This window comes from Myxocyprinus asiaticus, chromosome 13, assembly GCF_019703515.2.
Source record: "Myxocyprinus asiaticus isolate MX2 ecotype Aquarium Trade chromosome 13, UBuf_Myxa_2, whole genome shotgun sequence".
Taxonomy (NCBI): Eukaryota; Metazoa; Chordata; class Actinopteri; order Cypriniformes; family Catostomidae; genus Myxocyprinus; species Myxocyprinus asiaticus.
The window spans coordinates 26049222-26063890 of record NC_059356.1 but is presented as its reverse complement, the minus strand read 5'-3'; the positions used below and the strand labels follow the sequence as shown (position 1 = coordinate 26063890).

At 38.0% G+C, this 14669-nt stretch overlaps 1 protein-coding gene across 2 annotated transcripts; it reads right to left on the bottom strand.

Moving 5' to 3' along the window:
* Positions 1 to 2309: 2309 nt before the first annotated feature.
* psmd11a (proteasome 26S subunit, non-ATPase 11a) lies at positions 2310 to 13994 on the bottom strand. 2 transcript variants are annotated; one of them, XM_051715433.1, is made up of 13 exons: positions 13881 to 13994; positions 12340 to 12441; positions 10430 to 10626; positions 10181 to 10238; positions 9863 to 10057; positions 8782 to 8926; positions 8421 to 8481; positions 6590 to 6652; positions 6377 to 6502; positions 6236 to 6271; positions 5985 to 6036; positions 5669 to 5811; positions 2310 to 3021 (listed from the first exon to the last, which is right to left on the bottom strand). In XM_051715433.1, exons 1-12 carry the CDS (start codon positions 13966 to 13968, stop codon positions 5669 to 5671), a joined length of 1266 nt encoding a protein of 421 aa, XP_051571393.1. In that variant the 5' UTR covers positions 13969 to 13994; the 3' UTR covers positions 2310 to 3021. The 2 variants fall into 2 exon arrangements, with proteins under 2 accessions (XP_051571393.1, XP_051571394.1); XM_051715434.1 differs by having other exon boundaries at positions 10430 to 10805; positions 13881 to 13913.
* Between the last annotated feature and the right edge of the window lie 675 nt (positions 13995 to 14669).

The window sequence follows — 14669 nt, the reverse complement described above, 5'->3', positions numbered from 1 at the left end:
TAGAAAATCAACAACCTCTAAAATAAAAAATCTTGGTGTGCATTTACTGGATTAGCGATGATTTATCAGTTTATAAGTTAACTAGTGCAACACTACATATAATACATTGAAAATATTTGTAATTGAACAGGTTTCCATTAAAAAAAACTATTAAATTACAAAGATTTTCAATAGATAGCATGCTATTTTTCTTCCCATTTCATCTGTGCCCAGGCCCTACATGGAGCGTGGCCATGTCAAGCTGTTTCTAGGTTTTAGCATTTGCAAAATGCCAGCATTGCTGTAAAACAGGGGTTTTCAAACTGGGGTCCGGGGACTCCCAGGCCGCAAGGCAGCCCACAAAAAGGGTCCACAAAAATTTCAGGGAAAAAGTGTGGAAAAAAAGTTCATGTTGTTTTACATTAATGCCGTTTCATTCAAAAATCATGATATTATTAAGATTATTTTCAGGTAACCGTAAAAATGAACAAATCTGCATTTCATTTTATAATATATGAAGAAGAAAAAAATAAGGGTTGTATTGCACTATACTCCATATGGCTGATTTAGAACAATATTAATTGTAAAAAAAAAATAATAATTTGAAAGGAACTGTGAAAATGTTTGTCTCTGGTTTTATATATCTAACCTCTAGCTCTACTTTTTCAAATATTTATCATCATATTTCGTGGTCTTCTGTATCAAAAATTTTGAAGACCACTGCTGTAAAACAATAAAAATATTACAACGTTGTAAGTGTAATCAGAGACTTACGGAGGCTCTGAACCGCACGGTGGAAAAAAATAAATAAAATAAAATAAAAAAACCAGTGTCTCAGTTCCTTCCTGAGCCTAAGTCTTAAAATGTTTTCTCTCTTCAAAAAAATTTTTTTCTCTCTTCAAAAAAATGCATGCGGTACCAACCTTAGCCACCAGGTGCCACTCTCAGTGAACATGTAATCTTATGCTTTTAATGCTTTCTCTGTTGCTATATAGCTGAATAATACGGCATAGATGGTTTAGAAAAACCAACAATTTCAAACAAAAAAATAACTCCAGTTGTTACACGACAACGAATGCCATATCAAACATATGTAACCTGATTTTGTCTTAAAGTTTGCAAACCCTTAAATAAATAATAAATGTATTATTTAGCTATATAGCAAGAGAAAGCATTTAAAGCATAAGATTACATGTTCACTGATAGTGGCACCTGGTGGCCAAGGTTGGTACCGCATGCATTTTTTTTTTTTTTAAGAGAAAAAAATAAAAAAATTTGAAGAGAGAAAAAAAATATATTTTTAAGAGAGAAAAAATGTTTTTTTTTTTTTTTTGAAGAGAGAAAAACATTAAGACTTAGGCTCAGGAAGGAACTGAGACGCCGTTTTTTTTTTTTTTTCACCGTGCGATTCAGAGCCTCCGTAGAGACTACTTAGCAGTGACAGAGCACTTCTATTTAAATGAATGGGAGAAATTGGAACGGACAACTTATGTTGAAAAGGAAGTCCCGCCTCACAGGTAAAAGAGCCAATCAGCTTTTAGAGTGATCGCCTGTCAACCAACTCGAGAATGCGCATGCGCATTAGCTAAACTAGTGATCTGAGTAAAAGGACAATTAATGATACAGTTTTTGTCATATTTTACTGCTGCTTTGAAATATGTTATTTGATCTTAATCTATACCAACCGTTTTAGAGATTTCGTTGTCCCTCCATTCTAGTAGATAGGAGCTGCACGTTCATGCCGCTGGTTTACATGGAAAAATAGCTGCCCATAATTGTGCCCGAGAGCATCCCAAAGTTTGCCACTAAGTGAACTGAATTCCCTGGGGAAAAGGTACTTCAGTGTAATATGAAGGTGGTTACCATAGTTACAAATACCCTGGCTGTAGTCCACACTGCAAAACGCCTGTAAGCCAAAAGAGGACATTTAAAACATTTACCAAACCAATTCTACAGTACATTCTCTCTTATATGCCCTTTTGACAGTTTTCCAGTGACTGTTATGATTGAAGTAATCCTCTACTTCAAGCAGAGAACAAAAACAAAAAGATATGTAAAATGTATATGGTAAAGTGTGAAGTTTGTGTGCCACAACCATCAACATATGGAATTGCAAAAATAATGACTACGTTTTTAAACAGGTTTCCGAAACACTCACCCATTTTCCAGTGGTCGGATAAATAGAAAGTCCTGACTCCCATCCCAAACTAACAATGTTGGAAGGTGCAAGGAGAATCCATATTTCCAGAACAAACACAAATCACAAAAACAAGATAATTTCTGGCATTCAGAGAACACTTGATTTGTACAGAAGCACTCAAGCAGTCATGTTCTTTTGTTGACTTTATTATGTTTTTTAGCGTTATAAAAAAAGGGCAACAGCATGACAGGCCAGACAGCGGCGCTTGGCAACATTATGTACAAAGAGGGAGGAGGAAGGGTAGGAATGCAAGGACCAGGGAATGAGAACAGCTCATCACCCCATCCTGATGACAGCATTTTATTGGATTTCTTTCACCCAACAAAGTCCAAGTATGCTGTCTGCATGAGAGGTAGGCCTGGAGTTAGACTGGAGGAGTAGGGTCAGGGCTAAAACTGTTCGATTGGTAACACAGGGAATCTTGTTCACAGCTCAACACAATGGCCCCTGGATTGGCAGGGGAACTGAATCATTCTCATAACAGTTTTGCTCTACAAGAGATCTATGTATGTACATATCAAATTGAGTTATAATGCAGGTGTTTTTATTTTGAAGATTCCCTGATGACCCATTAGGCACAGCCAAGATACAAAGAAATGCATTCCCAACAAACAAAAAAAAGGGAAAATAAAAATATTTGATCCCATAGTAATTGTAGTAGTCTGTCCACTGAGGAAGGTGGTAAAAATTGTCCACGTGAAAGCCAAAGAGAACAGCAGACCCAGTCAGTTTTCGGGGTGTCAGACCTTTCTTTTGATTTGATTTCTGTATCACAATCCCCTCCTCTTTCCCCGAGTCCCCCACACTGGCCATGCTCTCAGCTGCAGGGTCCAGTGCTCAACCTATACAAAGACAGGTGTCAGGTCATCCAAGAGCAGTCGTTTTTGTATGTCAAATGACACAGCGTCTCTGAGATTTAACAATGACCCCGTTTACATGCACTTAAGAAAACGTATTTTAGAGTTTTTGCAGAAAGTGGTGTTTTGAAACATCATGTAAATGAGAATGCTGTTTTCCTTACGCTGTTTAAGGGATTAAGAGAAAGCGGTTTAACACACCTAGGTTTCTCTTGGAGAACATGGCTAAATGTGGTCATGTAAACACATAAGCGGCGTTCTTATGGGTGTTTGAAGAGTGACGTTTGGGAAAAGACCAGGATAACAAACGTCATAGGATGGAGCCCAACATCATGTTAACACAGCAGTATGAATTCAACATTTCTGGGAGTACAGTGGGGAAAACACATACACTATAAACCCACGATTTTCAAACTAGGAGGAGCGCCTCCCCTGACATGCAAGTGAAATCAAAACATACATAAATACTATAAAAATATATTGTGAAGATAAATGAAAATTAACGGCATAATAGACCTTAGTCCAGCTTATTACACCATAGCTTGATGGCGTTATAGTACCGTTTATGTCGTGAATGAATGCATATCATGCGAGAGCGCATCCATGTACCGGTGGTGTGAGCGCGAATCTCTCCGCTTGACGTGGATGTCCTTGGCTCTCGCTAAAGACTGGACGCGTGCGCTCAAATATACACTACCGTTCAAAAGTTTAGGGTCATTTACTCATTCTTCATTCTTAATTTTTTTCACATTTTAGAATAATAAATTCATCACAACTATGGAATAATAGAAATGGAACTATGGGAATTATGTTGTGACTAAAAAAAATCCTAAATAAATCAAAACTATGTTAAATTTTAGCATCTTCAAAGTGGCCACACTTTGCCAAGAATTTGCAGAAATGTACTCTTGACATTTTCTCAACCAACTTCTTGAGGTATCATCCTGGGATGCTTTTTAAACAGTATTGAAGGAGTTCCCATCTATGTTGGGCACTTAGTGGCTGCTTTTCTTAATTATCCATTACAAAAACCTTTTTTTTTTTTTATTTTATAAAATTTTAGTTTTGTAATTAAATAAAATTAATTTGTTGGTACAATTATATTTTTGTCTACAAAACTAATTTCAAACATTTAAGCATACGCCTTCAGATCAAAAGATTTTTAAGATCATGAGAAACATTTCAGGCAAGTGACCCCAAACTTTTGAATGGTAGTGTATGCTGCTCTATGAAATCTCCCTGCTCTCACACAGAGTGCGTGTGCGTGTCATACGCACTCGCAAATCTATTTTGAAGCCACACAGCTCTGACTTTGTTCATTCATACAAATATTCTGCCTCTGTAGACATGTTGTATCAAGGGAGAAAAGATACCGGAGTTTGAATAATCAACTCGCCATTTGGCCGGTAACATTTTATTTTTTTTTTGTGGGGGAAATGCTACATAATACATGGTTAAATTCATATTGTAAGAATGTTAGGCTATTCTGATGCTCGCTTCAGAAGGACAATGTAAGTATCTAGGATGCAGAAAATCCGGAACAAAATCACGACGTGTCCATTATAATGAGTTCAACTTGATATCGGGTCGACGTGTCTTCATGTGTTTGAGACCAGTGCAGTTTCATATTTGGACAGAGATTGGCTTATGTGATGTGAGTTTATCACAGATATAGGCTAAAACAGTTAAGTAATCCCATTGTCATGAGGACAAACCGTATTTTTAATCAGAGTAATGCAAAATACAGTTTCATATTATTAATAGAAATATTTATAGCCATTAATCACTAATGATTAATCACATAATCAGTGTAAAACGCATTGTCAGACTGAATTTAAGGTTATTGATCATCATCATTGGCGATTTGCTCCAACACCTGAAATATGATCAATTTTGATAATATTACACTAGAGGACAATACCTGAAATAACTTCAAATAAGTTGCCAGAATGTAGAATTTTTTTTACATTTAGCAAAGGGTATGTTATTTATTATTAACTAGTATAAAGGCCTATATAACAAGTAAGCTTGTAAATCTGAAAAAAAAAAAAAAAAAAAAAAGGGGGACGCGTTCTTGTAAAATTTCTCAGAGGTGGGGGTTACTGTCCAAGACTTTGAAAACCCCTGCTATAAACTATACCCATTTATACACACAAATGTAAATCATCAACTGTCCCTAACATCGGTGCATATGTGCTCATACATTGGGGGAATCCCCGAGTTTTATGTGAGAGGGAATCCCCACTATTGCAGCACAATTCCGCTGCAGGTCGCCATAGAAAGTGACGGAAACAAACACAGCAGCAACTCTGGAATATTTGGAAATAAAGAGAAGCAACGGAGAATAAAATAGCAAAGTCTTCCTTGGATCTCAAGTTTGTTATTAACACAAGCATCATGGGAAAATTACATTGCTGTGGAGAAAGCTGCTTACTGACGGAGCCGCATGTATACCGGAGTAAAGAATACTCCGCTTATACAGTGCACATAAACAGGAACGCCATTTTCTCGCAATAACTTGCTTTCTCGCATTAAGCCGCTTTCTGGTGTCCATGTAAACGTTGTCAATGCTGTGCTCAAAGATAAAGTTAAAAGGAAACACAGCCAGCACTCTATAATAAAATGGACTTGCCTATGTCAATTTCTTGGCTTTGTTGTAGAGCGAGTCCACTACTTTGCTCATGTTCTGAATTGTTTCAAGGGCGGCTTCGTATGTTTTGTCTACTGGAGGCTCGTCAAATACAATCAGGACACCTTCCCCTTGGTCAAGAATCCCTAAACACAGCGAGAATAAGAAATAAGTATGTTGTCTGTAACTAAAACAAGGTGTAAATATCAGGAGGAAGCACAAATACAAAAAAAAACAAACACTGCATTGAATACATTCAAAGAATTGTTTTAACAGCATGCTCATCAAGTAAAATAAAACAGTGATAAATGAAACATACCATGGAATTTCTGGTCTAAAATCATCTGTGACAGCTTCCTCTCAACATCTCCCTGATGAGCAAATGACAATGTTGTTTTACAATTTAAAATACTTAAAACAAGAGCATTCATATAATTAATACACATGACAGTAAGAAGAAAGTTATGGGAATCAATACTGGTTTGCTATTAAAATCAATATGTAGATGGTGCATGTTTTAATTGTAGAAAATAAAATCAGTCTGTCATTGGGATCCAAGAATTGTCTTACCTTAGAGAGTTTTATTAGCTCAGAAATGTGTTCGATCTGTTGGAATGAGAAAAGGATGGTGAACAACTTAACTCAATCATAATTCAATGTCTGTTGAGGTTTATAAAATAACTACTGTGGCAGATCTGTCAAGGGCATTACCTGCACTCTGGAGAAGGGCTCAATGACCCTGATGAGGTTTTGCTCCAGTAAATTGTCATAGAGTTTGGTCAGGTGGGTGCTGATGATGGGGTCATCGCGTAGCTCAGGTTTGTATTCTGTTAAAGCCTGAATATAGATAAAGGACATTATCATTACTGTGAAAACAGCAGCTGAACTGAGAATGTGTTTACATGTAAAGAGCATTTGACCCACCTTCTCAAAGTCTGCAAGTGACCTGTTCTTGCTGGCTTGGGCCACACATTTAAGTGCATCTGTCTACAGAAAGTGAGAGACTCAGGGTGAGCTAATCCACCTAATCCTGCATTAACACATTCACAGATACAACAGTAAAACTTTAATGAGTGGAAGGGCACTCTACAGTCAGATAACAATTACTGAATACTGTCTTAGTCATCTAGCGTCCAGTTTGTGCGATGCATTCCGGACTGTACAATTTTGGTAAAAAAAAAAAAAAAAAAAAAAAGCGTACAATTGCTCTTACTGTGCACTATCGGGCCGAACTGTTACAGTTGCTGAATCGCACCATTCTGTGCCGATCCAGGCTCGTTGACACAGCTGCGGTTTAATTTTCCATTGTGGTGCTGTGAAATAAGGATTCGAATGGACTGACTGAGCAAGTGACCAATTGGGAGTCGCCACATCACTAAAGCCATTCTATCAGCACGGTTCTCTGTCCCGAGTATGGTTAGCTTACCATGCTGAGAAATACGTGCCAGGAAAGGTTTGCAATTGTATCATACAAAATGGTACAATTGGAAATGCTACCAACACCGTTACTCACTGTGCTCAGAACTGTTCCGCCTGATGGTGGAAAAGTGGCTGTTGAAACAGCAAGATGTGCAAAAACAAACTGGGAGACAATGTCTCTTGTCTCCAAACTAAGTCATGTTTTGCTGCGAATAAAAAGAGTTACTCAGCCTTTAGAAGAATATTTCAGCTCTGTAGGTCCTTACAATGCAAGTGAATGGTGGCCAAAACTCTGAAGCTCCAAAAAGCACATAAAAGCATCATAAAAGTAATCCATATGACTTCAGTGTTTAAATCCATGTCTTCAGAAGAGATATGATAAGTGTGGGTGAGAAATGGATCAAGATTTAAGTCCTTTTTTTAATCTAAATGTCCACCTAAGCACGCTCTTCTCTCCTAAGAGTTTTTGGCAATTTGCATTCTTCGTGCATATTGGCACCTACTGGGCAGGGAGGAGACTTTATTGTAAAAAAAAAATGAAAAAAATAAATATTGACCTTTTTCTCACCCAAAGCTATCATATCTCTTCTGAAGACATGGATTTAAAAACTGGAATGGTATGGATAACTTTTATGCTGCCTTAGTGCTTTTTGGAGCTTCAAAATTCTGGCCACATTCACTTGCATTATAAGGAACTACAGAGCTGAAATATTCTTCTAAAAATCTTAATGCGTGTTCTGCAGAAGACAGAAAGTCATACACATCTGGGATTGCATGAGGGTGAGTAAATGATGAGAGAATTTAAATTTTTGGGTGAACTATCCCTTTAATAGCCAAGTCATATCATGACTACGATTTTAATTTGATCAGTTGTGCAGCTCTAGTAACAGGCGAGTCATTTCTTCCAAGAAACATGGTACAACACAGCCATTCTGCAATTTATTCCACATAATATTAAATCTACTGATTAATGATTACACTAAACCATACACTTAACCTGCTGATGTGCATGCCCCCCCCCCACCCCCACCCCGAACTGATGTTACTTTGCTTAAATTAGTTCACATATACTATATAGTCTAATCAAAAAAGAGTTAATAATGTTGACATATTATAAAGATGTATAATTTGTAAATATTATGAACAATTTTGAACAGCACACTATATGGTAAACGTGAACTAATTTAAGCAAAGTAAAGTCAAACCCATGGGTGGGGTCAATGAGCATCAACAGGTTAAATCACTTACAATACAACACACAAGCTAAACAATGGGTATAAGAAGTTCAATTTAACACTGAAATTAAGGTAAGTGCAAATGTTTCCCAGACATCTACCTGTCTGCCAGCATATCTGAGGGCAAGTTTCCCACTGATCAGGGCCTGCACATCTTCTGGCCTGCAATGACAAAGATATACAGTGTAAATCCTTAGACTTTGCTTTAAAAGTTCAATTTCTTCAACCTAATTTGTGAACATTTTCTGACTTTTAACAAGCCAAAACATGACGCGGTCAAATAAATGTACCCCTGCATTTTCTATTTACTATTGACAAAATAAAATAAGTAATTACTAAATGTACAGGCTACCTACTCTTTGCAAATACAAGATGACTCATTTCAATAAGACAACATGCTTAAAACCTGAGAGTTTGATGATCTTCAAGCAAGCAGAGACACTAGAAAGAGCCAGGACTTACAAGTTAAGCATGATTTTGCAGAGGAGCATGTACTTGAGTGCAGTAATGGCACGGGGACTGTCAATAGAGTCATAGCCTTCAAAGGCCTCATAGAAGTACGAATATGCCGTCTTCCAGTCCTTCTCCTCAGCAGCATGAATTATGCCTGCAGGGGAAAGAGGATGGGACACAATCAGTCTGATACATTAGTCAAAAAATCTTGAAACTCACAGATTTCAGAACAACGCAACATGAACAGCCAGAGCAAGTCTTAACTATTAGACTGTGACTCAGTGACAAGCAATAAATGCTCTCTATTCAATGTTTAAGGGATAGTTAAAAAAAAATAAAATTTTCATAATTTACTCACCCTCATGCCATCCCAGACATGTATGACTTTCTTCCTTTTGCCAAAAACAAATGAAGATTTTTAGAAGAATATTTCAGCTCTGTAGGTCCATTCAATACAAGTGAATGGTGGCCAAAATTTTTAAGCTCCAAAAATGCACATAAGCCTTCCAATAAGATTCCAATGGTTTAGCCCATGTCTTCAGAAGCGATCTGATAGGTGTGGGTGAGGAACAGATCAATATTTAAGTCCTTTTTTACTATAAATTCTCCTCTCTGCCCAGGTGGTGGCGATATGCACAAAGAATGTGAATCACCAAAAACAACAGAAGAATGTGAAAGTGAATGTGGAGATAGGACTTAAAAAAAGCACTTAAATATTAATCTGTTTCTCACCCACATCTATCATATTGCTCCTGAAGACATGGATTTAACCACTTAAGTAATATGGATTAATTTTATGCTGTCTTTGTGTGCTTTTTGGAGCTTCAAACTTTTGGTTCCCATTCATTTGCATTGTAAACACCAACAGAGCTGACATATTCTTCTAAAAATCTTCATTTGTGTTCAGCAGAAGAAAGTAAGTCATACACATCTAGTATGAGGGTGAGTAAATGATGAGTTTTATTTTTGGGTGAACTATCCCTTTAATCTGAACTTTTGTCCTAACTAGCAGACAGGATAATTTGTTTCTATCTTCAGTAGAACAAGGCGTAATATGGAAGGTTCTGCAGTGGGAAGCATCAAAACTTACCTGACTGCATGTCTAGAGCAGCCTGCAGCTTTGGGGGGCAGTAGATGGCGTTTGCTGTGGTCCTGGCAGAGGTGAGAGCTGCTCTAGCCTTGGGCAGATTACTCAGTGCGTGGTATGTCTTGCTCTCCAAGAGCTGCAGCTCCACCAGCAGAGCTTTGTCATCCATCTTCTTCAGCTCTTGCAAGAGCTGCGAGCCTGAATTAACAAGATAGAAGAGGACAGACAGATGAAGGAGGGAGGCAGTGGTTGCAGACCGCAAATATGTCTAAAGAACATGAAAGTCAACTGTGTAAAGAGATTTTCTTTTTAAGGACTCACCAAGCTGCAGTGCCTCTTGATAACGTTTGGTGTCAAAGTAAAGGGAAACCAGACGGGCCTAAAAGATTGAGGTAACAATGATAATAAATCATTGGGTCAGATTCGGATCAATACTGATAAACCTCACAAAACTGACAAAACACCCCCCTTGCTTATGTCCAGACAAAACATTTCCAGAATGATCTATTAACTGAGATGTATTTTCATTAACTTCACAATATTACATTATTTTCTATACTTTGTGCTCACCTCCAAGGCTTGTCGTAGAAAGGTCCTCTTCTCTGATTTGGCCCATTCAATGCACTCCAAACATAATTCCACCTCTTGACCAGTAGCTGCCTCCATATCTAAGAACAGATCAAGCAGGGAGCGCACCAACCGTGCCGCCTTTGCTTTGCTGATGGAGTTCAGGAATGGTCGTACATACTTCAGCAGACCTCCTAATTCTAAGATAAAAAACAACATATGAGGAGTCATTGGCCATGTTTACATGCAACCAAGTAATCCGTTTAGAATCCGACTGATAGCTCAGTTGGAGTGAAAAGCCTTCACGTAAACACAAATATGATCCGATTGAGCTGGATCCGAATGAAATTTCCATCTGATTGAAGAGGGTGGTGTAGACCTAAAATAATCAGATTAAAAGAAAAATATTAGCCATGTAAACATTTGAATCCAACTACTTTCTCAATCGTATTCTAAAATACTTGGCGCTCATGTGCAGACATGTGGTGCGTATGTATGTTTATATATGATACAATTTGTGGGAAACTATTTTATACAAAGCAATGATAAAAAACATTAAGGGTATGCGGGCTCGCACTGAATATTCTGCAGGGTACATATGTTCTTTCATGACATCACAAAGCGGAAATCTAGCATGTGTGGAGGCTTCACGCTATTCTCCACGGCATCCACGCACAACTCACCACGCGCCCCACCGAGAGCGAGAACCACATAGCGGCCACGAGGAGGTTAACCCAACGTGACTCTACCCACCCTAGAAACCGGGCCAACTGGTCACTCAGCACGCCCTGGATTCGAACCTGTGACTCCAGGGGTGGTAGTCAGCGTCTTTACTTGCTGAGCTACCCAGGCCCCCCTTAATGGGGACTTTAAGCAGCAGGTGCTGTTACAGCAATCTGGGTTCCATTGCGTGTACGCGATTTCACTCACTTCCTGACATCGAAGCCATCATTTCTAAAGCCATAGAAATTGCCATAGTGACGGTCAATCGTACGTGACAGATTAGAAAAGTAAATGTTAGAATATGTTTTACAAGAGATGCAAATTGAACACAGTAAATAGCCTAAATTTCCTCCTCAAAACTTATGTTAAATTACATGCGTGGTTATAGACTTTGAAAAAAAAAAAAAAAAAAAAAACTCAAAAATATCGGTAGCCTGTTAACAATAATATATTGGTTTTAGATGTAGGCTATTTATTTCGTACAAGAGTAAAACTCTGACAGTTATTTAACACTGCAAGCATCCCTTCTCTTGCTGTTTTAAATAGCCTACCTTTTATTTTTCTTGAATAATTAAATGCTCCATTCTGCCATCATTATTGCTTAGTGTTTTTTGCGTAGCGTCCTTTCCGCAGCTGTTGCTTAAAATTCCTATTATTTTGTTTCCATTCCACATCTGTACACCTTTAAGGACAACTCTCACACACCTGTCTTTACTTCGTACTCGCATCCAGAGATGCCTGCGGTTAGACTGGAGGAGGAATTGGCATGAGGCAAATATATTAGATGCTGCTTCTAATTCTTCGTTTGCCGAGTAGAGTGTGTAACATAAGAAGAAAGCTTTCTGGCATATTTTTTTAGACATCTCAACAAAGCAAAAATGGCAATTACGGACTTCGGTGCCATTCTCACTTTCTCAGCCTTTCTCCGCCTCTTCCGAACACAATGACTGACACTCTTCGCATGTGCAGAATTTGGTTCGAAATACATGTAATGCACATGTAAACAAATATTTGTAACATATTGCAAAGTTTAAGGGGCATATAAACAGTATATTCAGAATCTGCAATCGGATTAAATTTATTCGGATTGTAAACACAGCCGTTAATTTACTGACACAGTAATTTATGGTTGCAATGTGTAAACTGTTAACAATGTGATTAGGCCATAGGCCACTAGTCAAGATCTTTACCAGCAGCCTGCCCAGTCTTGGCCAGCAGACCGCCCAGCTCCAAGATGCTCTGTTCTTTGACACGCACGGCCTCTTCATCATCGTCTTGGATGTCCCGTTTGACTGTGGGTGTGGATAGAAGGTGGAAAGTTCTATTATATTTTGCCATCAAAATTCAAGGCTAACCAAATCAAACTCGGCAGATACAGCTAAATAAATCTACAGATCACCTGATAGCACAAGTACTGTACATTACCAAACGTCTATTTGATGTGTCTGTTAACGTCTGGAAGACGTATTTTTTACGTTCTTTGCTCATCTGCAATATGTCTATAAACATCTGTCAATAATATGTAAGTCTCGGATGTAAATAAGACATTCAGTATTTGTCTTTGAGACATTATGATTTAGATTGTTTGTAAATCTGATCTTTTTAAGATGTTTAGCAGATGTTAATTAGATGCTTTCCAGATGAAAGATCTAAAACACACATCTTGGAGATATACCTGTGCTGTCTGGATCATGACCTATCAGGCTCATAAACTGTCAGGGATGAAACAACTGATGTTTAAAGTGTCCATTTACCATAGACAAAAATATCTTGCTACAGCAGAAAATCTGGAAATGGCGTGGCGTGTAATCAAATTATCCAAGACAAGCGTTCACATTTCAAACTCTTACAAACAAAACATGATGCTGTCATTTTATTGCATGAACACAAACTACTGTGAAGATTGGAAGTTATCCTTATATCAAAACCTGTCAGTCATGTTGTAATGACTAAAATCCGCCACAATTTTGTTAAATTGACATTTCCCATTCCACTTTTTTTTTTTACATTATTCGCTTTAACACTATATGACAATTCAAACCTAAATGTTAGCAAAAAGAAAAAAAAAGCAAAGTGCCTCAGAAAAGAGAAAATCCTGAAATATGTAAACTACCATTATTTAAACGAGATGCTCAATAACTTTCAAGCAAAACTAATTTAGTTGTCATTCAAAGTTCCCGGTAGTTGCTTTAGTTTAAACGTCGTTTCAGAATACGTCACTTAGCTTCAATAATCCTTATATGATTCTCTCCAAAATACAGATACATGCACACTAAACTCAAGTACCTAACATAAACGTTTGTTTACATATCCCTGATTTTCCAAATATGTTCACTGACAATGCATTTGAAAAATAAGCCCGTTCATTGAGAACTGGCGCTAGCTGATTGGCTAACTGTTTCAGTGTGTGTGTGTGTGTGTGTGTGTGGCAGTTTACTGGACTTTGTTTGTTAATTCCACCACGAGCAACAAAGCAATAAAACAGTATTTGCAGACAAAGTTTAAAAAGACATAGCTGCTCGTCTGTGAAGTTAACAGTTAGCAAGAGTACTCAGTAGATATGTAGCTAAATGCTTTCTCACGCCTGTCACAGTGAGTCAGCAGCATGACACCGGCTAACACATTTAGCTGCTGTTCTAAAAAATCCCAATGAAAGGAATTGTCTGTATGCTCAAAGCCCAGCTCCATTTGCTAAAGCGCTTTAAAAGCCAGCGGGACATGGAAGGCTTACCGATAGCGTGTAAAATGTCAATGGACGCATTCCGATCCGTACTGAGCAGCGACTGTGCTCTCTGAAACTCTACTGCCGCAGCCGCCATCTTACCAATTCACCGACTGCTTTCTCATTCTTTGGATTTATGACGGTTGGCAAACCAGCTTTTGGTGTATTTCCGCCACCTACTGGGATGGAGGGTGAAGCGTTGATGTAGAAGGGGGAAAAAACACACCTAAAGACTTCTCTGTTTCTTTTAAATAATTTAAGAGAACTTTATACATTTTTGAAGACTTGTTAAAAAGGTTCTGTAATGTCAGACAGTTTATACCAAGAGATTTTAATTCTTCTTTGAGCTGGAATCTTTCACTGTCATATGCCGTGCAATTGAGTAGCACATGCTCAACAGCCTCAGGAAGACCACATTACAGGTACCAGATTCATGTTTACCTATGATGTAAAGTAAGTGATTGAGAGCTGAGTGTCCAATATGTACTCAAGATATTACTGTATCATTCCTCCTATTGCCATAGTTAATCATCTCCCTGATAGCACACATACATCACCTAGATGTCTGTTTGATGTGTGTGTTTACATCTGGAAGATGTATTTTTTAGGTTATTTGCTCATCTGCAATACGTCTAAAAGACGTTTCCTCTCAGATGTCAATAAGAAATTCAGTAGATGTATTTGAGACATTTATGTTTAAGAATGTTTGTAAATAGGGAGCCTGGGTAGCTCAGCAAGTATTGAAGCTAACTACCCCCCCTGGAGTCGCGAGTTCGAATCCAGGGCGTACTGAGTGAC